Genomic DNA, 22655 nt, shown 5'->3' with positions numbered 1-22655 from the left:
CTGTAGTAAAGCTGTTTTGTGGGAAAAACGTATTCTGATTGGCTGGGACTGGCTCCCAAGTGGATGGGCCTATGCCCTCTCAGGCAGGCCCAGGCCAAATAAAACTATTTCAATTGACTGATTTCCTTATATGAACTGTAACTCAGAAAAATATTTTAAATTGTCACATGTTGCTTTTATATTGTTGTTCATAACTTATGCTAAAATGTTTATTCTATTCTACTGAGCCGTTTACTTGATGTTTGTATTCTTATCTTTTATTATTTCTTATTGTTGTTGCATTGTCAAGAAGGAACCTGCAAGTAACCATTTCATTCAACGGCGTATACTATGTGTATCCTGTACATATGACTAATAAAACTTTAAACAATCAGTCTCATTCCCAGCCAGCCTAGTCATCCATACCATGTCTTTGCTGCTGAACAGCTTGCTCTGCAGCAGCTGTGTGGCGCTGGGTCTTAGATTGGGGTCTCTGCTAGTCAGCAGTGTGATGTACTTGGCCAGGACAGGCCAGCGCTGGGAGAAGGAGTCTGGGACCTTCCCTCAAGGAGGTCCCCTAGCGTCTGAACACGCTCCATCTCTGTCCCAAAGGGCTGGAACAGCTCCTGGGCCACCACTCCTATACTGTACATGTCTGACTGCATTGGAGGAGAAAAGGCATAGTGATACAAATATTTAGATTTACTGTGTATCAATTAATTTATAAATAAAAATGTTATATTATCATTACAATTCAATAAAAGTTTGTTTTATGTAGAAAAGTCACACTGATTGTGCCCAGTCATTTTTGTGTGTCTCTCGAGTGGCTAGATCATCTTTATCATTCGTTCATCAGATTTGCCACCAATGCTCCTTGCAGGACACATCACTGCACTCTATACTCCTCTGTAAACGGGTCATCTCTGTATACCCGTCGCAAGACCCACTGGTTGATGCTTATTTATACTCCCCTCTATCAGACATATCTAATGCAGCCCTCATCCTCCTCATACACACCTGTTCTGCCAGTGACATTCTGTTAAAAGGTCACTGCAGCTAGCGACTGGAACAAGCTGCAAAAAACCACTCAAACTGGACCGTTTTATCTCTTCATTCAAAGACTCAATCACGGACACTGACAGTTGTGGCTACTTAGCGTGATGCATTGTCTCTACCTTCTTGCCCTGTGTGCTGTTATCTTTAGGGCTCCTGAGTAGCGCAGCGGTCTAAGGCACTGCATCTCAGTGCTAAAGGCATCACTACAGAACCTGGTTGGAATCCAGGCTGTATTCCATCTGGCCATGATTGGGAGTCCCATAGTGCGGCGCACAAATGGACCAGCGTTGTCCGGGTTTGGCCGGGGTAGGCCATCATTGTAAAAAAATAATTTGTTCTTAACTGACTTGCCTAGTTAAATACAAAAAATAACATAACAAAAAATATATAAATATCATAATAAGAAATATATATATATATATAAACTCAGCAAAAAAATAAACGTCCCTTTTACAGTAAACAACATTGTAAAGGGTTTAAACACTGTTTTCCAAGCTTGTTCAATGAAGCATAAACAATTAATGAACATGCACATGTGGAACAGTCGTTAAGACACTAACAGCTTACAGACGGTAGGCAATTAAGGTCACAGTTATGAAAACAAAGGACACTAAAGAGGCCTTTCTACTGACTCTGAAAAACACCAAAAGAAAGATGCCCAGGGTCCCTGCTCATCTGCGTGAATGTGCCTTAGGCATGCTGCAAGGAGGCATGAGGACTGCAGATGTGGCCAGGGCAATAAATTGCAATGTCCGTACTGTGAGACACCTAAGACAGAGCTACAGGGAGACAGGACGGACAACTAATCTTCCTCGCAGTGGCAGACCACGTGTAACAACACCTGCACTGGATCGGTACATCCGAACATCACACCTGCGGAACAGGTACAGGATGGTAACAACAACTGCCCGAGTTACACCAGGAACGCACAATCCCTCCATCAGTGCTCAGACTGTCCGCACTAGGCTGAAAGAAGCTGGACTGAGGGCTGTTGGCCTGTTGTAAAGGCAGGTCCTCACAAGCCATCACCGGCAACAACGTCAAACCCACCGTCGCTGGACCAGACAGGACTGGCAAAAAGTGCTCTTCACTGACGAGTCACGGTTTTGTCTCACCAGGGGTGATGGTCAGATTTGTGTTTATCGTCGAAGGAATGAGCATTCCCCCCGAGGCCTGTACTCTGGAGCGTGGTCTGGGGTGGTGTGTCACAGCATCATCGGACTGAGCTTGTTGTCATTGTAGGCAATCTCAACGCTGTGCATTACAGGGAAAACATCCTCCTGTGGTACCCTTCCTGCAGGCTCATCCTGACATGACCCTCCAGCATAATTTGCAAATAAATTCATAAAAAATCCTACAATGTGATTTTCTGGATTTTCTTTCCTAATTGTGTCTGTCATAGTTGAAGTGTACCTATGATGAAAATTACAGGCCTCTCATCTTTTTAAGTGGGAGAACTTGCACAATCGGTGGCTGACTAAATACTTTTTTGCCCCACTGTACTTGTCCTCTTGCTCAGTTGTGCACCGGGGGCCACCCACTCCTCTTTCTATTCTGGTTAGAGCAAGTTTTTGCTGTTCTGTGAAGGGAGTAGTACACAGTGTTGTATGAGATCTTCAGTTTCTTGGCAATTTCTCGCATGAAATAGCCTTCATTTCTCAGAACAATAGTAGACTGACGAGTTTCAATAGAAAGGTCTTTGTTTCTGGCTATTCTGAGCCTGTAATCGAACCCAGCAAATGCTGATGCTCCAGATACTCAACTCGTCTAAAGGCCAGTTTAGTGCGTCTTTAATCAGAACAACAGTTTTCAGCTGTGCTAACATAATTGCAAAAGGTTTTTCTAATCATCAATTAGCCTTTTAAAATGATAAACTTGGATTAGCTAACACAACGTGCCATTGGAACACAGGAGTGATGGTTGCTGATAATAGCCTCTGTACGCCTACATAGCTATGTACGCCTACATAGCCGCCTACATAGCCTCTGTATCTACATAGCCTCTGTACGCCTATGTAGATATTCCATTAAAAATCAGCCGTTTCCTGCTACAATAGTCATTTACAACATTAACAATGTCTACACTGTATTTCTGATCAATTGATGTTATTTTAATGGACAAAAATTTAGCTTTCCTTTCAAAAACAAGGACATTTCTAAGTGACCCCAAACTTTTGAACAGTAGTGTATATATCTCTGACATTATGGAGATGACTCACATTTGAATCATAGTGGGAACCCTCCAGTTGTTCAGGTGCTGCGTAAACAAATGTCCCCACTCCAGCGGTATGAGAGGAACCTGCAGAAAGATTACAAGCATATCAAGAACACGCACAGGACCAGAGCTAGCCAGGGGAAATGTGTGGGTCAAGATCAGTGCTATGCCCTAAAAGGGATTTAGTTACACAAACCCATATCACCATCTTCTGGTGATTTCAAGAACTACACATGGACAAAAGCATACAATGGATCTACTTTGATACATTGTAAACATCTCTGAGATGTTAACTGTTTACATATATATTGTAACAACCATTGAGCTTGTGGTGATAGAGACAGATTAGAAAAATAGATTAATTCAGTTTTTCACCAGTGTTCTGTGAGGTGGAGGGTGGTTTTTCTTTGTCATCCATCATTTTATCCCTGCAAGCCAGTCCAAAGTCTCCAATCCTCACATGGCAGTTATGTCCACGCAGGAAAATATTCCTGGGCTGTAAATCAAAATCATACAAAATGTAAAATATTCACATAATATTCCATGTTTATGTTGTCTGTGAGGTCATAATGCTACAGGAGATTCTAAAACAGGGATTATTTTATACAATGCGTAATTCTATTTTGTCATTACCTCTAGGCCACGTTATTGCTTTAGTATATTTTTTAACTTAAGTGTTTTATTTAAAATGGGTAATATTAGTAACAAACCATGCCTTAGTCCCTATTGCATGCATTATAAACTACAGCTTAATAAGAAAATCAGATTCAGCGATGGAGTCCCCGGTGAATTTGATCATTTGCAGTTTAAAATTCACGAAGCAATAGTCAAAGGAGATGTGTCTAGTATTATCAAGCTTTTAAGATCTCATCCTGTCAATGAGCCTGTTCAGATTTGGAAATACTGTACTGTTTTTTCTACACTTCAAAGACAGGTAACGTTAACTGTTGAAAAACATGCCATTTTCGCTAGCCTAAATATATAGGCCCCTCAAAAAGTTGTACATCGTTTACAGGGAATAACTATCAGTTGGAGTAATAATTTATGGAGCGTCTATGCGTTGTTTTTGTTGTTTTTTACAAATAAAGTCCTTATTATTATCATGAAATAGCTCAGGTAGGATATGCCTAAGCGTAATATTACATACAGGTTATTTTCGTCAGTGGAATCAGCCATAGGTGAGGCACCAACATATCATATCGACAGCTGTCACCAGCGATGCAGAATGATGACGTTTCCAAACGTGCTTATTACTGCCTTCTTGAGAAAAAGCATCAGAGCACTGACAGAGTAGAGCGATGTAATTTACTGTTTGCTCAAAGGCTAATGTTGAGGCTGATAACCAGCATTTCACGATAACTGACATTTACAAAGAGCGTCAAAACGTGTACGTTTTCAATAATGTAGAGCAAAGCGAACGTACACTTTAGTAGGACCTTGATCTTCTAGCTATGGGGTATGGATACGAACGTCAACTTTTCAGATGCTGAATTATATGATGCGATCTTGATAGAAGACCTGGCGCGTATTAATGATTTTACCCAAAAACGGGGGTCCAACTTTTACATCGATTTAAGAACAACGGGACTTCTTCATGAAATCCTTTCAAAGGTAAAACCCACAATAAAAATTTCAGACAAGGTATTCTCTAACGGTATGGTACAAAAGATTTCATGCAATCTGGAGTTATTAACCAAAAACTCCCAGACCTCCAAAACGATTGAGCATGCGTAATAGCCATGTTATTTAGTTTACTCACAGATTATCCATTATACTGTCTAAATAATCAAGTGGGGCCATTCTAGCCAATGAGAGGGCAGATACGCGTGTGAACAACAGGCACAACACCGACATAAAGTGTTTTTTAAATGTTGCTAGGATGTCAAGTGGCCTACTTATATCTATCACTACACTCGTAACAAGTTACGCATTACGAAATGTATATTCGATCAAATAAGCCATCCTGGCAATTTTTTGTTAACCAAATTCGACACTCATTGACCTCCATTCAAAAACTCCTCGCTTTGTGAGAGAGAAAAAAAACAAGTTTAAAAAAAAACAGCCACCTGCTGGAGAATACAGATTTTGGGCCCAGCTATCCCTCTCGTTCAAATATCCATCGCAAAATCTATTTTGCATACAACATACATAAAATACAATACATAACAAGTTAGGGAACAGCAAACTTCATGCAATCCAACACATTTTACTATGATGCAGAGAGAAAAATTGTACGTTTTATGCTATTCTACAAATCTTGGCATGAAGCTGAGAGATACTTTTGCTGTTTTAAAAGCACATTTTCGGCAATTGTAAAATTGTGCTGTTTTTCAGCAAGTTTCCTGTAATTTTACACATTTTGACATGAGGCGGAGAGAAAATTGTGTAGTTTTAAAGCTAATTTCCTGCAATTCTACACATTTTGCCATGCGTATGACGTGTTAATATGCTATCTGGGGGCTCTGACCTCCAGGTGTCCCCCAGCCCGTTCGGTAACAAACATTTAGCATTCCTAACATGTTTTTCTAAGTCTTTAAACAAGTTCTCTCTTGCTCATTGCCTACAGGGCTTAGCAATTCTCCCCCTCCACCTGGCTGCATCTTACAGGAGAGTGAAGAGCCTTGAGAGCCTTCTCTCTGCCGGGGCAGACCCGGAGATCAGGTATCCCTATATGAACAGGTTCCACTTGTTTAAGTCATACACTGAAAAGGGATGACCATATTAGAGCTTTCAAATGATAATACTGCTCTGTATAACTCTACCAACTGTAGCTCAGTTGGTAGAGCATGGCGCTTGTAATGCCAGGGTAGTGGGTTCGATTCCCGGGACCACCCATACGTAGAATGTATGCACACATGACTGTAAGTTGCTTTGGATAAAAGCGTCTGCTAAATGGCATATATATAAGCAACATTAGATTATTGAGTTACACCCCTAAACTTCAGCATGACCATTCAAAATGTCCTAAAACATGAAAAAAGCTCTATGAGTAATGCCAGTATTTGGAAGTGGCACCACAAGTCTCCATAATCTCCTTTATGTGAAAAAAATAATCACCACCAGCAAAACAAAACCATTCTGACAAGACCATTTCTCCCATGTCCTCCTTGCGACCTTCAGGGACCAGCGAGGGCGCAACGCCCTGCACCTGGTGATCACCCACTGGCCCACCATCCTGGCCTCCTGGCCCAAGCCACGCACCAAGTTTGAGATGGCCATGATGTCCATGCAGCACCGGGCCGAGGCCTGCCTCAGGGTGCTCTGCAACCACGGAGTCAACATCAACGCAGAGGTAGTTGATTGATTGGTTAATTGAACATTTCATCTAAAATTGTTCCATCCCTATGTTGAAAAATGTATGCATATACTAACCCAATTATCAAGGGTAAACACAAAGCATGATAAAGTTGCCTGTAGAGATGCTGATCTTATTGTCCGTTTTGCATTTCTACCCAAGGGTTCAAGCTGAGCCAAGGTCTGTGCCTAAAGGGCTGCTTTTACACAAGCAGCCCAATTCTATTATTTGTTTCCACTAACAGGTCTTTTGACCAATCATATTAGATCTTTTCACATCAGATCTTATTCAGATTTGTCAAAAGACCAGTTAGTTAGTAAAAAAGTAGATCAGAATTGGGCTGCCTAAACGCAGCTGATTGGAATTAAACCAGAAGTCATGAACAGGGGTTTTTCTGCATAGAAAAGTTTTGGGAAGTAAAGAAAAAAGAAAACGTGTTTTTGGGGATGGAAAAACTGAAAAACGTTTTTCAGTGTAAACATAAAATGACTAAAACTAGATGAAGTATGTAGAAAAGGTAATGGACCTACATATTTTAATAAGATAATCTTTGATAATCTTTGATAATCTTTGATAATCTTTTACGCTTTGACTCTGTTTTCACTTTAAAATATATGCCAAACCAAAACCATTGATTTCAAAGTTTAACAAACCATACAACTCTATGCACTTCGTTCACAAAAACTAAATTGGTGGAATAACTGTGCAGAATTACTTTAAAATCTTTAAAATTTTCCAAAAATTCTTAAATATCTGCTCTGAATTAAGATTCAAAGATGTCTGCTGAAAGAATAGGGTGTCAGCTATGACAGTTTGAAAGTTTGAAAACATTTATTTTGGTTATTTAACTACACTAAGTGAAGTGGATTTACACTTAAGGTAACACAATTACAGAAAGAGAGGGGGCTCATGAGTAGGTGTCAGTAAGAGCTGGGACAGGTGACATTAACTGGACAGTGAGAGATAAGCAGAGAGAGAGAGAAGAGAGGGGTTGTCCAGACAGGCTGTTTTAACATTCTTGGTTATACAAACAGAAAGACAAAGAAAAGAGTAGTGCACTGAACATAACAGTATGCCACTGAAAGGGAGGACTGTAGCATATGACCCAACTGTGGTTTGTGACTGTTATGATTTCCCATTGTAGCCAATTCAGTTGCAGTTAATCCGTTACAGATTTTTTGGGTATGTCCATTACCAATTACGTAATGGAATTACGAGTTTGGATCACTTAATAATTCATAAACAAAATTGGTTTCAGTAAAATCACTATAACTAATTGGTAGGTCTACCATTCCTTGTTACTTTTGTTTACATTATCCTCCCTCATGAGGGAGAGAAATTAGAAAATATCCTAAAGATATGTGGGTTTTTGGTAACGGAATTGCAAGGCAATATTTCTTAAACTTACAGAAGGTAAACAATTTCTCCAAAACTAAATATAAAAGTGTTGATATTAGTTGGCAGGGGTCTTCTTTAGGACAACATTTTTGTGTTTTGATGTATTTTTGATAACTTTCAAGGCTTTTTCTGGTAGATGTTTTCTAAGACCCATTTTCCATCTTTTTATCCAGAAATCAAAGCTTTTAATTATGCCTAATTTTTAAGATGGAAAATGGTTGAAGAGTGTTTTTCCATTTCCCAAAACTATATAGACTCAGCTATCATTTGACACCCATTTGACATCCAATGCTCCTATGAACTTCACATGTTGATGCTCATGGGTCCTTTTAGATGGAAATGCCCATAAGCCATGGCCAAATGTGTAGAATTGCAGGAAAATAGCTTTAAAACAGAAAAATTGTGTCACTGCGGTCAACCGGAGGGCCTCCAAAAATTCTGGCTGGCGACCTCATCATTGGCCATGGCCACACCCTTGCCACACCCACCACCTAAGCCACATTTTGATCCAAGCTTTGGAGCACCTTAAATGAAATTTTGGAAAAAAATGGCAAACTCAGCTTCATCATTCATTGAATCAGATGGCTCATTCATTACAAAAACGACTGATATTGCCAAATAAACTCAGCAAATAAAGAAACGTCCCTTTTTCAGGACACTGTCTTTCAAAGATAATTCGTAAAAATCTAAATAACTTCTTCATTGTAAAGGGTTTAAACACTGTTTCCCATGCTTTATCAATGAACCATAAACAATTAATGACCAAGCACCTGTGGAACGGTCGTTAAGACACTAACAGCTTACAGACGGTAGTAATTAAGGTCACAGTTATGAAAACTTAAGACAAAAAAAGAGGCCTTTCTACTAACTGAAAAACAGCAAAAGAAAGATGCCCAGGGTCCCTGCTCATCTGCGTGAATGTGCCTTAGGCATGCTGCAAGGAGGCATGAGGACTGCAGATGTGGCCAGGAAAATAAATTGCAATGTCCGTACTGTGAGACGCCTAAGACTGTGCTACAGGGAAACAGGACGGACAGCTGATCGTCCTCGCAGTGGCAGACCACGTGCAACAAGCACCTGCACAGGATCGGTACATCTGAACCTCCTGTACCCGTCCCGCAGGTGTGATGGCAACAACAACTGCCCGAGTTATACCAGGAACGCACAATGCTCAGATTGTCCGCAATTGGCTAAGAGAGGCTGGACTGAGGGCTTGTAGGCCTGTTGTATAAGGCAGGTCCTCACAAGACATCATCGGCAACAACGTCGCCCATGGGCGCAAACCCACCGTCGCTGGACCAGACAGGACAGGCAAAAAGTGCTCTTCACTGACGAGTCACGGTTTTGTCTCACCAGGGGTGATGGTCGGATTCGCGTTTATCATCGAAGGAATGAGCGTTACACCGAGGCCTATACTCTGGAGCGGGAACGATTTGGAGGTGGAGGGTCCGTCATGGCCTGGGGCGGTGTGTCACAGCATCATCGGACTGAGCTTGTTGTCATTGCAGGCAATCTCTACGCTGTGTATTACAGGGAAGACATCCTCCTTCCTCATGTGGTACCCTTCCTGCAGGCTCATCCTGACATGACCCTCCAGCATGACAATGCCACCAGCCATACTGCTCGTTCTATGCGTGATTTCCTGCAAGACAGGAATGTCAGTGTTCTGCCATGGCCAGCGAAGAGCCCGGATCTCAATCCCATTGAGCACATCTGGAACCTGTTGGATCGGAGAGTGAGGGATAGGGTCATTCCCCCAGAAATGTCTGTGAACTTGCAGGTGCCTTGGTGGAAGAGTTTGGTAACATCTCATAGCAAGAACTGGCAAATCTGGTGCAGTCTATGAAGAGGAGATGCACTGCAGTACTGTTCAAGGACACATTATTCCATCTTGTTGAATCGAGTTTACTTGATTTATTTTTTTAAATTAAGCAAACTTAGGCATGACAGGCCAGCAACAAACGCTATAAAGTATATCTGACCAAATTATGAAAGACAAGAATTGTAATTTTGAATTCTGTAAAGTGAGCATGGAAGAGGTGAAAATAATTATTGTTGTCTATCAACAATGACAAGCCACCGGGGTCTAACAACTTGGATGGAAAATTACTGAAGATAATAGCCTATTTGCCATATCTTCAATTTATGCCTACTAGAAAGTGTGTGCCCTCGGGCCTGGAGGGAAGCAAAAGTCATTCCTCTACATAAAAATAGTAAAACTCCCTTTACTGACTCAAATAGCTGACCGATCAGCCTATTACCAACCCTTAGTAAACGTTTGGGAAAAAAATTGTTTGACCAGATACAATGCTATTTTACAGTAAACAAATTGACAACAGACTTTCAGCACGCTTATAGGGAAGGGCATTCAACAAGCTCAGCACTTACACAAATTACTTATGATTGGCTGAGAGAAATTGATATTAAAAATATTGTGGGGACTTCAGTGCGGCTTTTGACAATATCGTTCAGTCTGCTGCTGGAAAAATTTATGTTTTATGGATTTACACCCCCTGCTATACTGTGGATAGAGAGTTACCTGTCTTAACATAACACAGAGGGTGTTCTTTAATGGAAGCCTCTCATAATCCAGGTAGAATTCAGGAATTCCCCAGGACAGCTGTCTAGGCCCCTTAATTTTTTAAATCTTTACTAACAACATGCCACTGGCTTTCAGTAAAGCCAGTGTGTCTATGTATACTGATGACTCAACACTATACACGTCAGCTTCTACAGCAACTGAAATGACTGCAACACTTAACAAAGAGCTGCAGTTTCAGAATGGGTGGCAAGGAATAAGTTAGTCCTAAATATTTAAAAAACTAAAAGCATTGTATTTGGGACAAATCATTCACTAAACCCTAAACCTCAACTACATCTTGTAATAAATAATGTGGAAATTGAGCAAATTGAGGTGACTAAACTGCTTGGATTAACCCTGGATTATAAACTGTCATGATCAAAACATTGATAGAACAGTTGCTAAAATGGGAAGAAGTCTGTCCATAATAAAGCGCTGTTCTACCTTCTTAACAGCACTATTAACAAGACAGGTCCTATAGGCTCTAGTTTTGTCACACCTTGACTACTGTTCAGTTGTGTGGTCAGGTGCCACAAAGAGGGATTTAGGAAAATGACAATTGGCTCAGAACAGAGCAGCACAGCTGGCCCTTGGATGTACACAGAGAGAAAACATGAATAATATGCATGTCAATCTCTCCTAACTCAAAGTGGAGGAGAGATCGACTTCATCACTACTGGTATTTGTGAGAGGTATTGACATGCTGAATGCACAAACTGTCTGTTTAAACAATTAGCACACAGCTCAGACACCCATGCATACCCCACAAGACATTCCACCAGAGGTCTCTTCACAGTCCCAAATCCAGAACAGACTATGGGAGGCGCACATTACTACATAGAGCCATGACTACATGGAACTGATGGCTAAACAGATAAAAAAATACACCTTATGGAAGAGTGGAGAATGGGAAGCAACACAAACATAGGCACAGACACATGCATACACACACACACACACGATAACATAGGCACTATACACACATGTACACATGGATTTTGGGTTGTAGATATGTGGTAGAGGAGTATGGGGCTGAGGGCACACACTTAGTGTTGTGAATTCTGTAATGAATGTTTTGTAATGTTTTTTAAAATTGTATAGCTGCCTTAATTTTGCCAGACCCCAGGAAGAGCTAGTGGGGATCCATAGTAAATACAAATACAAAATTCTAGGTGGACAGTGACGGCCGTCACACCGCGCTTCACCTGGCCGTTCGCTACGGAGCCCTGCCCGCTATCAGCATCCTGGCGAGCCACGGTGCCAAAATCAACACCATCGACCACTTTGGGATGATGCCACTGCATATGGCTGCCGGGATCCTCAATACAGAGATGACAGCCAGCCTGATCAAGCTTGGGGCCGACGTCAACAAGGTTTTTAGTTTCTTTGTTATTTGTGTTTTACGTAACCCATTTTCAACTCCTGCTGTCAAGCTTTGAGGAATGTTCCTGGTGAAAGCATACTGATGTTTAGAAGTGCACATTTTAAATATAGTTTGCTTTGAAGGTGATGAGTAAGTCAGGTAACAGCCCCCTCCACCTGGCTGCCCTGGCGGCGGCCAACAAGCCAGTGAAAGCCCTGGGAGTGGACCTGGGCTGTATCATTGAGCTGCTAGATCAGGGGGCTGACCCGAACACAGTGAACCATGCCGGGCGCACGGCCCTGCACGAGGCCTGTAGCGGGGGCCACGAGGCCGTGGTGGCGCTCCTCCTGAAGTATGGAGCGGACATCAACCAGCTGACCACCGCAGGGGAAAACTGCCTCTTCCTGTACCTGGATCAGAAGCTCAACCTGAGGCACACCTCTCTGCTGTGGAAGCTCCTCACCATGACCTACCCCCTGACCATCAGCAACAGAGATGGCCACCTGCCCAGCTCTTTAATGCTCCCAGAGTACTTTGACCAGCGGGACCAGCTACTGAACCTGTGCCAGCAGCCTAGGAGCCTCATGGACATATGTAAGATCCACATCTACCAACGCTATTGGAAGAGTCATGGTAGAGAATGCCTGAAGCAGGTTCTGCCAGACAGCGTGCATGACTTTGTGTTTAACCATTGGGAAAACGCATGTGATGTCATGTTTGTTAAGGAGGGTGATGACATCCCACCTCGGTTCCCCCGCTTTCCCAATATGGAGGACTTCACCATGCCTCAAGGAGTCTAACTCCTCCTGTCCAAGGAGATGAAGGCTACAGCATGTTACTTTAACATTTTAACACACATTACCTCAACATATTCCATGAATCTCCAGAGATATGGAGAGGTTCACAAGTGATCAACCTCATCAGCGAGCCGCAAAACCTCCTTTGTTATTATTTGATGGTGCACTTCTTTTTCTTATGAAATTAAATCATATACACTTGCAAAGAACATACCTTCAGGTCTCTATGCATGATTCCTCTAGAGTGAATGTATTCTACACCTTGAAGTATTTTATGTAGAATGCTGAGGGTTTGTTTCGTGTCCACAGCCCCATAAGGATCTGAAAAACAAAAGACAAAACATACTCATTAACAAATTCTGCATAATGTAAACCTAATCAAAAGTGATAAATGTTGCATGAAAAACCAAAGCCACAAAGAGGTGCATCCTATTGTGCAAGTTACCTACAGTACCAGTGAAAGGTTTGGAGACATCTATTCATTACAGGGTTTTTCATTATTTTTACTATTTTCTACATTGTAGAATAATAGTGAAGTCATCAAAACTATGAAATAGCACATATAGATTGTGGTAACCAAAAAAAGTGTTAAACAAATCAAAATATATTCTATATTTGAGATTCTTCAAAGTGGCCAACCTTTGCCTTGATGACATCTTTGCACAGTCTTGGCATTCTCTCAACCAGCTTCATAAGGTCACCTGGAATTAATTTCAATTAACAGGTGTGCTTTGTTAAAAGTGAATTTGTGGAATTTATTTCCATCTTAATGCTTTTGAACCAATCACTTGTGTTGTGACAAGGTAAGGGTGGTATACATAAGATAGCCCTATTTGGTAAAAGACCAAGTCCATATTATGGCAAGAACAGCTCAAATAAGCAAAGAGAAACAACAGTCCATCATTACTTTAAGACATGAAGGTCAGTCAATCTGGGAAATGTCAAGTACTTTGAAAGTTTCTTCAAATGCAGTCGCTAAAAGCACTATGATGAAACTGGCTCTCATGAGGACCGCCACAGGAAAGGATGACCTAGAGTTACCTCTGCTGCAGAGGATAAGTTCATTAGAGTTACCAGCCTCAAAAATTGCAGCCCAAATAAATGCTTCACAGATTTCAAGTAACAGACATCTCAACATCAACTGTTCAGAGGGGACTGTGTGAATCAGGCCTTCATGGTAGAATTGCTGCAAAGAAACCACTACTAAAGGACACCAATAAGAAGACACTTGCTTGGGCCAAGAAACATGAGAAATGGACATTAGACCAGTGGAAATCTGTCCTTTGGTCTGATGATTCCAAATTTGCGATTTTTGGTTCCAACCGCCATGTCTTTGTGAGACGCATGGTAGGTGAATGGATGATGTAGTTCCCACCGTGAAGCATGGTGGTGGCCTGTGGGTGCTTTGTATTCCAGGTGTGGTGGTGCTTTGCTGGTGACACGCCATCCCATCTGGTTTGCGCTTAGTCGGACTATCATTTGTTTTTTCTAAGTCATCCTCCGACAAGGCCGAGCTATCCCAGCTGACCACAGTGCAGCCGTCCCTCGTCTGACCACACCGTACCAGCAACACATCTGGGAAACGGGCGTGGCGCATGGTTTTAGGACCCACCACCTGCGTGCTCTTCTCCTCTTTCACTGGGAGGCTCACTGGTGCTTTAGCTATGTCCACTGGCTCCTTTGACTGATCTGGGCTCGTGAAGACTTTTGAGGAGCCGGTGCTACTAACTGTACTGTCCTCACTGCTGTGAGATTGGGGGAAAACAAGTTTAGGTTTCTAATATGATACTGAATAATAATTGGCTAGGTAATTCAGTTATATGAGATAATAATTGTCCCGTTCTAGCAGCACATGCATTTCCAGTGCAGAGGGTATTGATGCAGGCTCTGAAATAAAGAAATTGTACCAAATGTAAAATGAAAAAGTGAAAAAACAAGAGGTTCGCTATGAATAAACTAAATCACTTGAATTTCTATACTAGAACATGTCAGAGGAAAGACGTAACGGAACTCACTAGTAAAAGCATGTGTGATATGCTCCATCCAGGCAGTGTGGTAGCCTACTACATTGATGTGCTGAAGACTGGATAACACTTTCACCTCTCTGAGAACCTGAAACAAATACAGGAAAATACTAAATGACTGATAAATTCACTTGTGTCCATTAATACTTCACTGAAGAATACTGCATTTTTGGAACCATTAAAACTCAATACATTTGAAATACCTTCATGCAGTCTTCCCTTGAAACATTGTTGATGAGATTTTTCTTCACAGCATACTTCTGTCCATCCAGCTTGTTTTTAACCTATGACAAAACATTAAAAAGGGGGAATTTATTCCACGGTTGGTTTTATTAATGTGTGATTTTTATTTTGACAAGACAGTTCCGTACCTTGAAGACTTTGCCATAGGATCCTTTTCCAAGTATAGAGAGCTCTTCAAACTCACTGAGGTAGCGAGACGTCTGTGCCTGGAACAGACCCTCTTTTGGTCTACGGTGAGATGAAGAAAATGAGTAAAGAAACAGGTCCTCAAATTCCTCTCACAACACGAAGTACACAGCAGTACATTTATTTTTATTTCAGCCATTTAGCTGACCCTCTTATCTAGAGCGACTTACAATTAGTGCATTCGTCTGAAGATAGCTAGGTGAGACAACACAATCGTGTAGGTACATTTTCCCTCATCCGCAGGAGGTTGGTGGCAACTTCATTGGGGAGGACGGGCTTGTGGTAATGGCTTGAGTGGAACGGTATCAAATACAGTACCAGTCAAAAGTTTGGACACACCTACTAATTCAAGGGTTTTTCTTTATTTTTACTTTTTTCTACATTGTAGAATAATAGTAAAGACAATCAAACTATGAAATAACACATATGGAATCATGCAGTAACCAAAAAAGTGTTGGATGTACCACTTCTGTGCAGGTGTTGTTACACATGGTCTGCCACTGCGAGGACGATCCGCTGTCCATCCTGTCTCCCTGTAGCGCTGTCTTAGGCGTCTTACAGTAAGGACATTGCAATTTATTGCCTTGGCCAAATCTGCACTCCTCATGCCTCCTTGCAGCATGCCTAAGGCACATTCAGACAGATTAGCAGGGACCCTGGACATCTTTCTTTTGGTGTTTTTCAGAGTCAGTAGAAAGGCCTCTTTAGTGTCCTAAGTTTTCATAACTGTGACCTTAATTGCCTATCGTCTGTAAGCTGTTAGTGTCTTAACGACCATTCCACAGGTGCATGTTCATTAATAGTTTATGGTTCATTGAACAAGCATGGGAAACAGTGTTTAAACCCTTTCATTTCTGCCCACAAATGTTCTATGGGATTGAGGTCAGGGGTTTGTGATGGCCACTCCAATACCTTGACTTTGTTCTCCTTAAGCCATTTTTCCACAACTTTGGAAGTATGCTTGGGGTCATTGTCCATTTGGAAGACCAAGCTTTAACTTCCTTACTGATGTCTTGAGATGTTGCTTCAATATATCCACATAATTTTACTTCCTCATGACACCATCTATTTTGTGAAGTGCACCAGTCCCTCCTGCAGCAAAGCTCTCCTAGAAAATGATGCTGCCACTCCCGTGCTTCACGGTTAGGATGGTGTTCTTCAGCTTGCAAGCATACCCCTTTTCCCTCCTAACATAACAATGGTCATTATGGCCAAACAGTTCTATTTTTGTTTCATCAGACCAGAGGACAATCCTCCAAAAAGTATGATCTTTATCCCCATGTGCAGATGCAAACCGTAATCTGGCTTTATTATGCCGGTTTTGGAGCAGTGGCTTCTTCCTTGCTGAGCGGTCTTTCATATTATGTCGATATCGGACTCGTTTTACTGTGGATGTAGATACTTTTGTACCTATTTCCTCCAGCATCTTCACAAGGTCCTTTGCTGTTCGTCTGGGATTGATTTGCACTTTTCGCACAAAAGCCCATTCATCTCTAGATCTCCCCTTCCTGAGCGGTATGTGTCATGTTTTGTCATTTATTATCTTGTCTTGTCCCTGTGCTTCCCATTCTATTCGTTTCCCTCTGCTGGTCTTATTAGGTTCTTTCCCTCTTTCTATCCCTCTCTCTCCCCCTCCCTGTCTCACTCTTGGGCTCTCTCTTCTCTTTCGTTCCGTTCCTGCTCCCAGCTGTTCCTATTCCCCTAATCAATCATTTAGTCTTCCCACACCTGTTCCCGATCCTTTCCCCTGATTAGAGTCCCTATTTCTTCCTTTGTGTTCCGTTCCTGTCCTGTCGGTTCCTTGTCTAGAATTCACCGTGCTGTGTTTGTGTATCGCCCTGTCGTGTCGTGTTTTCCTCAGATGCTGCGTGGTGAGCAGGTGTCTGAGTCTGTCTGGTTCAAGTGCCTTCCCGAGGCAACCTGCTGTTCACCTGCTGTTCAAGATCGAGTCTCCAGTTTGTCCTCGTCATTTCGAGTGAAAGTTGTGTTTTTTGTTTGTATTTATTTTACTGGATTAAAGACTCTGTTTTCGCCAAGTTTTGGGTCCTCTTTCACCTTGACAGAAGGAACCGACCAAGGAATGGACTCATTAACAAATTCTCATACACTGCCTCGAGATCCAAGGAGCCATGTCGGCAGACACGAGCAGGAATTGTCTGCTGCTCGCCATGCCGTGGAGAACCTGGCCGCTCAGGTTTCCGACCTCTCTGGACAGTTCCAGAGTCTACGTCTCGTTTCACCTGTTACTTGGCCTGCCGAGCTTCCAGAACCTAGGGTTAATAACCCACCTTGCTACTCCGGGCAGCCCACTGAGTGCCGCTCCTTTCTCACGCAGTGTGAGATTTGTTCCATCTCCAACCCAACACATACTTAGAGTTGTGAGCTCGGGTTGCTTACGTCATTTCACCCTTACTGGCCGGGCTCGAGAATGGGGCACAGCTATCTGGGAGGCAAGGGCTGATTGCTCTAACAAGTTCCAGAACTTTAAAGAGGAGATGATTCGGGTTTTTGACCATCAGTTTTGGTAGGGAGGCTTCTAGGGCCCTGGCTTCCTTATGCCAAGGTGAACGGTCCAATCGGAAATTATTCTATTGAGTCTTCGCACTCTTGCTGCCTCTAGTGAGTGAAAACTGGCTCGTTTTCTGGAGGGACGCCACGCAGTGGTTGAGGATGAGATTCTCTGCCCGGGAGGTTCCTTCAGATGTGGACTCTTTGATTGCTCTCGCCATCCGCATAGAACGACGGGTAGATCTTCGTCACCGGGCTCGTGGAAGAGAGCTGCATCAACGGTGTTTCCCTGCTCCGCATCGCAACCATCTCCCTCCTCTGGCTCAGAGTCTGAGCCCATGCAGCTGGGAGGGATTGCATCTCGACTAAGGAGAGGGAACGGAGGATCACCAACCGCCTGTTCATTGCGGAGTTGCTGGACATTTTGTTAATTCATGTCCAGAAAAGCCAGAGCTCATCAATAAGCGGAGGGCTACAGGTGAGCAAGAAACTACTCAAGTCTCTCCATCAAGATCCTGTACCTTTGGTCTGGTCCATCTACGCTGGATTTTGGTTCCACATGTAGTGCCTTGATAGACTCTGGGGCTGATGGGTTGTTTCATGGTGAAGCATGGGTTCGGAAACATGACATTCCTTTCAGGAGTTAGAGAAGCCTGCCCATGTTCTGTCTTAGATGGTAGTCATCTTCCCAGTATCAGATTTGAGACACTACCTTTAACCCTCACAGTATCTGGTAACCACAGTGAGACTATTTCTTTTTTGATTTTTCGTTCACCGTTTACACCTGTTGTTTTGGGTCATCCCTGGCTAGTATGTCATAATCCTTCTATTAATTGGTCTAGTAATTCTATCCTATCCTGGAACGTTTCTTGTCATGTGAAGTGTTTAATGTCTGCCATCCCTCCCGTTTCTTCTGTCCCTACTTCTCAGGAGGAACCTGGCGTTTTGACAGGAGGCCGGAGGAATATCATGATCTGCGCACGGTCTTCAGTCGGTCCCGAGCCAACTCCCTTCCTCCTCACCGGTGTATGATTGTAGTATTGATCTCCTTCCGGGGACCACTCCTCCTCGGGGTGAAAAAACTCTCTGTCGGCTCCCGAATAAGGCTCTCGAATTATTTGTCTGTGTCTTGACGCCGGTACCATAGTGCCTTCTTCCTCTCCCGCCGGGGCGGGGTTCTTTTGTTAAGAAGAAGGACGGTATACTCTGCGCCCCTGCGTGATTATCGAGGGCTGAATGACATAACGGTTAAGAATCGTTATCCGCTTCCCCTTATGTCATCAGCAGGTGCTTGGACCTTCGAGATTCTGCAGGGAGCCAGGTGCTTTACTAAGTTGGACCTTCGTAACGCTTACCATCTCGTGCGCATCAGAGAGGAAGTGGAAAATTGATGTTTAACACTCCGATAAGGGCATTTTGAGTACCGGGTTCTGCCGTTTGTCTGATAAATGCGCCAGCTGTTTTTCACATTAGTTAATGATGTTCTGAGAACATGCTGAAATCTTTGTTTTTGTCTATCTTGACATATCCTGATTTTTTCTTCACTCGAGATTCATGTTCAGTCCATTCAGACGTGTTCTAACCTTTTGAGAAAACTTACGTAAAGTCTGAGAAGTGCTCTTTTCATGTCTCCTTTTATTAATTGTGGTTCCGTTAAACAAGGCATTCAGATGGATTCCGCTAAGGTCCTTGTCAGTGATTGGCCTCTTCAAACTCACGTGAGGTTGCAGCGCTGTGCCTGGAACGCTAATTTCTACGGAGTTTCATTCGTAATTTGGTCAAGTTGCTGCCCCTCTCACAGCTCTTACTTCTGTCAAGACGTGTTTTAAGTGGTCCGGTTCCGCCCAGGAGCTTTTGATCTTCTAAAAAAGAACGTTTACGTCCGCTCCTATCCTCGTTACTCCTGACGTCAAGACAATTCATTGTCGAGGACCCTCTGACGCTTACAATTCAGAGGTAGGCGTGGGAGCCATTCTATCCCAGCGTACATTTTCCAGTCTGACGAGGAGGTTCATCCTTGCGCTTATTTTTCTCATCGCCTGTCGCCATCTCAACTATGATGTGGGTAACCGTCAACTGCAGTCGCCATCCGTTTGGAGCCCTAGGCTAATGGCGACAGTGGTTGGAGGGGGCTTTATTTTTCCTTTTGTCGTTTGGACAGACCATAAGAACCTTGAGTACATCAAACGTTCTGAAAAACGACATATGGAAATGCCCGTAAGCCGTTGGGCGTTGTTTTTCTGTGCAGTTTCGAGTTTGTGATTTCTTACCGTCCGGGTAGCAAGAACACCAAGCCTGATGCCTGTATCCCGTCTGTTTAGTTCTTCTGTGGCTTCTACTGATCCCGAGGGGATTCTTCCTTATGGGCGTGTTGTCGGGTTAACAGTCTGGGAATTGAAAGACACAGCACTCACGCACATTGCCGCTTTAGTGTCCTAGTAACCTCCTTAATTGTTCCTGTTTCCACATTCCACAGTCTGGCTGTTCTTCAGTGGGCTCACTTGCCAAGCATACGGTGTTTAAACTCTTTCTTTCTGCCAGCAAATGTTCTTGGGATTGACTCAGGGCGTGACACGCGCCGTACCGTGAATTTTTCCACAATAAGTCTTGGGGTAATTCTCCTCCTGCCGGTCGCTCAGACCGCTCCCCATTCTGATGTCTGATGGTCTCATATCGCCCTAGACTTCATTACCGGTCTGCCTTTGTTTGGGAAGACTGTGATTCTTACGGTTGTCGCATAGGTTCTCTAAAAATGCTAAACTTCCTTCCGCTAAGGAGACGGCACAAATCATTATGAATTCATGGCCTCCCGTTAGACGCCGTTTCAGACAGAGGCCCGCAATTCACCATTGAGGTCTGCACTTTGCCGGGTTATCTCCAGGATTCAGAGTCCAAGTGTTGCGGCCAGAGTGTGGCTTTCCACTGGCAACCTTCCTCCACGACAGCTTCTCGTAAGTTGACTCGTCCAGCGTTCCCTCCGCTCAAGCGTTTGTTCAACGGTTAGGAGGGTGGTGCACTTTGCCGTTACAGGGCACAGACTGTCGCCAATAAACGCAGGATTAAGAGTCCAAGGTATTGTTGCCCTTTTCCTCCTCTAACATCAATGGTCATTCATTGGTCCGTTCCGTGTCTCCCATTTTGTTTCATCAGACCATCCTGTCTTCCATGTCTCCTGGACTTTCTTCGCACCCCGTATCGTCTTCCCTCCCCCTCCCGTCCTTGTCAGAGCGCACCTATTTACAAGGTACATAAGATCATGGACATGCGTTCTCGGGACGGGGTCTTTCAATACTTAGTGGATTGGGAGGGTTACTGTCCTGAGGAGAGGAGTTGGGTTCCGTCTCAGCATCGTGCTGGTCCGTTGCACTCATTGATGATTTCCTCCGTTGCCGCCAGGATTCCTCTCTCGAGTGCGCCAGGAGGCGGTCGGTGAGTGGGGGTACTGTCATGTTTTGTCATTTATTATCTTGTCTTGTCCCTGTGCTTCCCATTCTATTCGTTCCCTCTGCTGGTCTTATTAGGTTCTTTCCCTCTTTCTATCCCTCTCTGATTTCCCCTCTCACTCTCTCGCTCTCTCTTTTCTATCGTTCCGTTCCTGCTCCCAGCTGTTCCTATTCCCCTAATCAATCATTTAGTCTTCCCACACCTGTTCCCGATCCTTTCCCCTGATTAGAGTCCCTATTTCTTCCTTTGTGAAGTTCCTGTCCTGTCGGTTCCTTGTCTAGAGTTCACCGTGCTGTGTTTGTGTATCGCCCTGTCGTGTCGTGTTTTCCTCAGATGCTGCGTGGTGAGCAGGTGTCTGAGTCTGTCTGGTTCAAGTGCCTTCCCGAGGCAACCTGCTGTTCACCTGCTGTTCAAGATCGAGTCTCCAGTTTGTCCTCGTCATTTCGAGTGAAAGTTGTGTTTTTTGTTTGTATTTACTTTACTGGATTAAAGACTCTGTTTTCGCCAAGTCGCTTTTGGGTCCTCTTTCACCTGCATGACAAGACCTGACCAAGGCGGCAGCAACAATCAATACATTACAGAATTAAAAAATACAACATGATTCAGCCTATAAAAATCATTTACACTACTCCGTAACAGTCTCCCATCAATATTTTAAATTAATTCAGTGGCACCAACATATCTAGATGATGGCGCCGAAGAGGATGGATGACGTTTTACATGCCCGTAAACAATTGTGCTATTTTGTTCTTAACTTATTTTTTTACTAACTTGATTAGTTTCACACCTACGCCCACGAAGCGGCCAATATTTTGGAGACAAGAGTGGTCAAGAGCGCATTCTGACACACTGGAAACAATTTACGAACTTTGTTCTGACGCTATCAGTAGACACAGAAAGACGGATACCTGTTCTGTGTATAAAGTGACGCAAGTGTGCAAAAAAAATATCTAACGATGCCCTTAGCTGTTCTACAAGTGGTCTGAGGCAGGTGTAAGACTACAGGCGTTTTCAAATGCATTGGTTTTGGGAAACAGCTCGGAGATGTAACGATGTTCTTACGAAGGTGTTAACGACGAATTCATGCCGCGTTCAAACAACTGGGAACTCTGAATAATACGACGTAAAATTATGACGGAAAGTCGGTTCTCTAGAAAGAGGACCGAGTTGGATGACCTTTGAAATAGATTTTTCCCAGTCGGAGCTCTTTTTTTCTCCTGGGTTCCCAGTTGTTTTGAACGCTATGAAGTCAGAAATTTCCCAGTTCCCAGTTGTTTTGAACGCGGCATTCGCTTTTGGGAAACCGGACCAGGTAGGGAAAGGGGTCCAGCTCCGATATCCTCTCTCAGAGCAGTCATCCCTCAGGGTCTCTATGCTACTGCCTACTGATATGTAACCTCTCAATGCAGTGCATCTCTCAGGAAAAGTGGGGGGTTCGAAGGAAACCATATCAGGAGAAGTGGGGTTTTCAAAAAGTGCCACTCAAGATGTCCTTTGTGTTATCGGACTTTAGTCATGGTCTGCAGAGATGACAGTAAGGAATTTCAGTTGGAGCCAAGAAAAATTC

General features: G+C 43.2%; 2 protein-coding genes across 3 annotated transcripts; one reads left to right on the top strand and one right to left on the bottom strand.

The window, feature by feature from the left end:
• Window positions 1–241: 241 nt before the first annotated feature.
• On the bottom strand, window positions 242–17538 carry LOC124039026 (eukaryotic translation initiation factor 2-alpha kinase 1-like). The gene is given in 9 exon segments (XM_046354910.1): window positions 242–545; window positions 548–638; window positions 3254–3333; window positions 3625–3745; window positions 12898–13004; window positions 14699–14795; window positions 14911–14991; window positions 15079–15178; window positions 17534–17538. Coding segments are annotated over 9 exon segments (876 nt in total). The 3' UTR covers window positions 242–351.
• Window positions 4469–13112, top strand: LOC124039322 (ankyrin repeat domain-containing protein 61-like). 2 transcript variants are annotated; one of them, XM_046355272.1, is made up of 5 exons: window positions 4469–4860; window positions 5816–5910; window positions 6370–6541; window positions 11696–11896; window positions 12030–13112. In XM_046355272.1, the coding sequence occupies exons 1-5, from the start codon at window positions 4708–4710 to the stop codon at window positions 12684–12686; spliced, it is 1278 nt and encodes a 425-aa protein (XP_046211228.1). In that variant the 5' UTR covers window positions 4469–4707; the 3' UTR covers window positions 12687–13112. The 2 variants fall into 2 exon arrangements, with proteins under 2 accessions (XP_046211228.1, XP_046211229.1); XM_046355273.1 differs by lacking the exon at window positions 5816–5910 and having other exon boundaries at window positions 4709–4860.
• Window positions 17539–22655: the final 5117 nt, after the last annotated feature.

This window comes from Oncorhynchus gorbuscha, linkage group LG07 (genome assembly GCF_021184085.1).
Source record: "Oncorhynchus gorbuscha isolate QuinsamMale2020 ecotype Even-year linkage group LG07, OgorEven_v1.0, whole genome shotgun sequence".
Lineage (NCBI taxonomy): Eukaryota > Metazoa > Chordata > Actinopteri > Salmoniformes > Salmonidae > Oncorhynchus > Oncorhynchus gorbuscha.
Note: the sequence above shows the minus strand (reverse complement) of the source record. Positions and strands in the feature narration are given on the sequence as shown.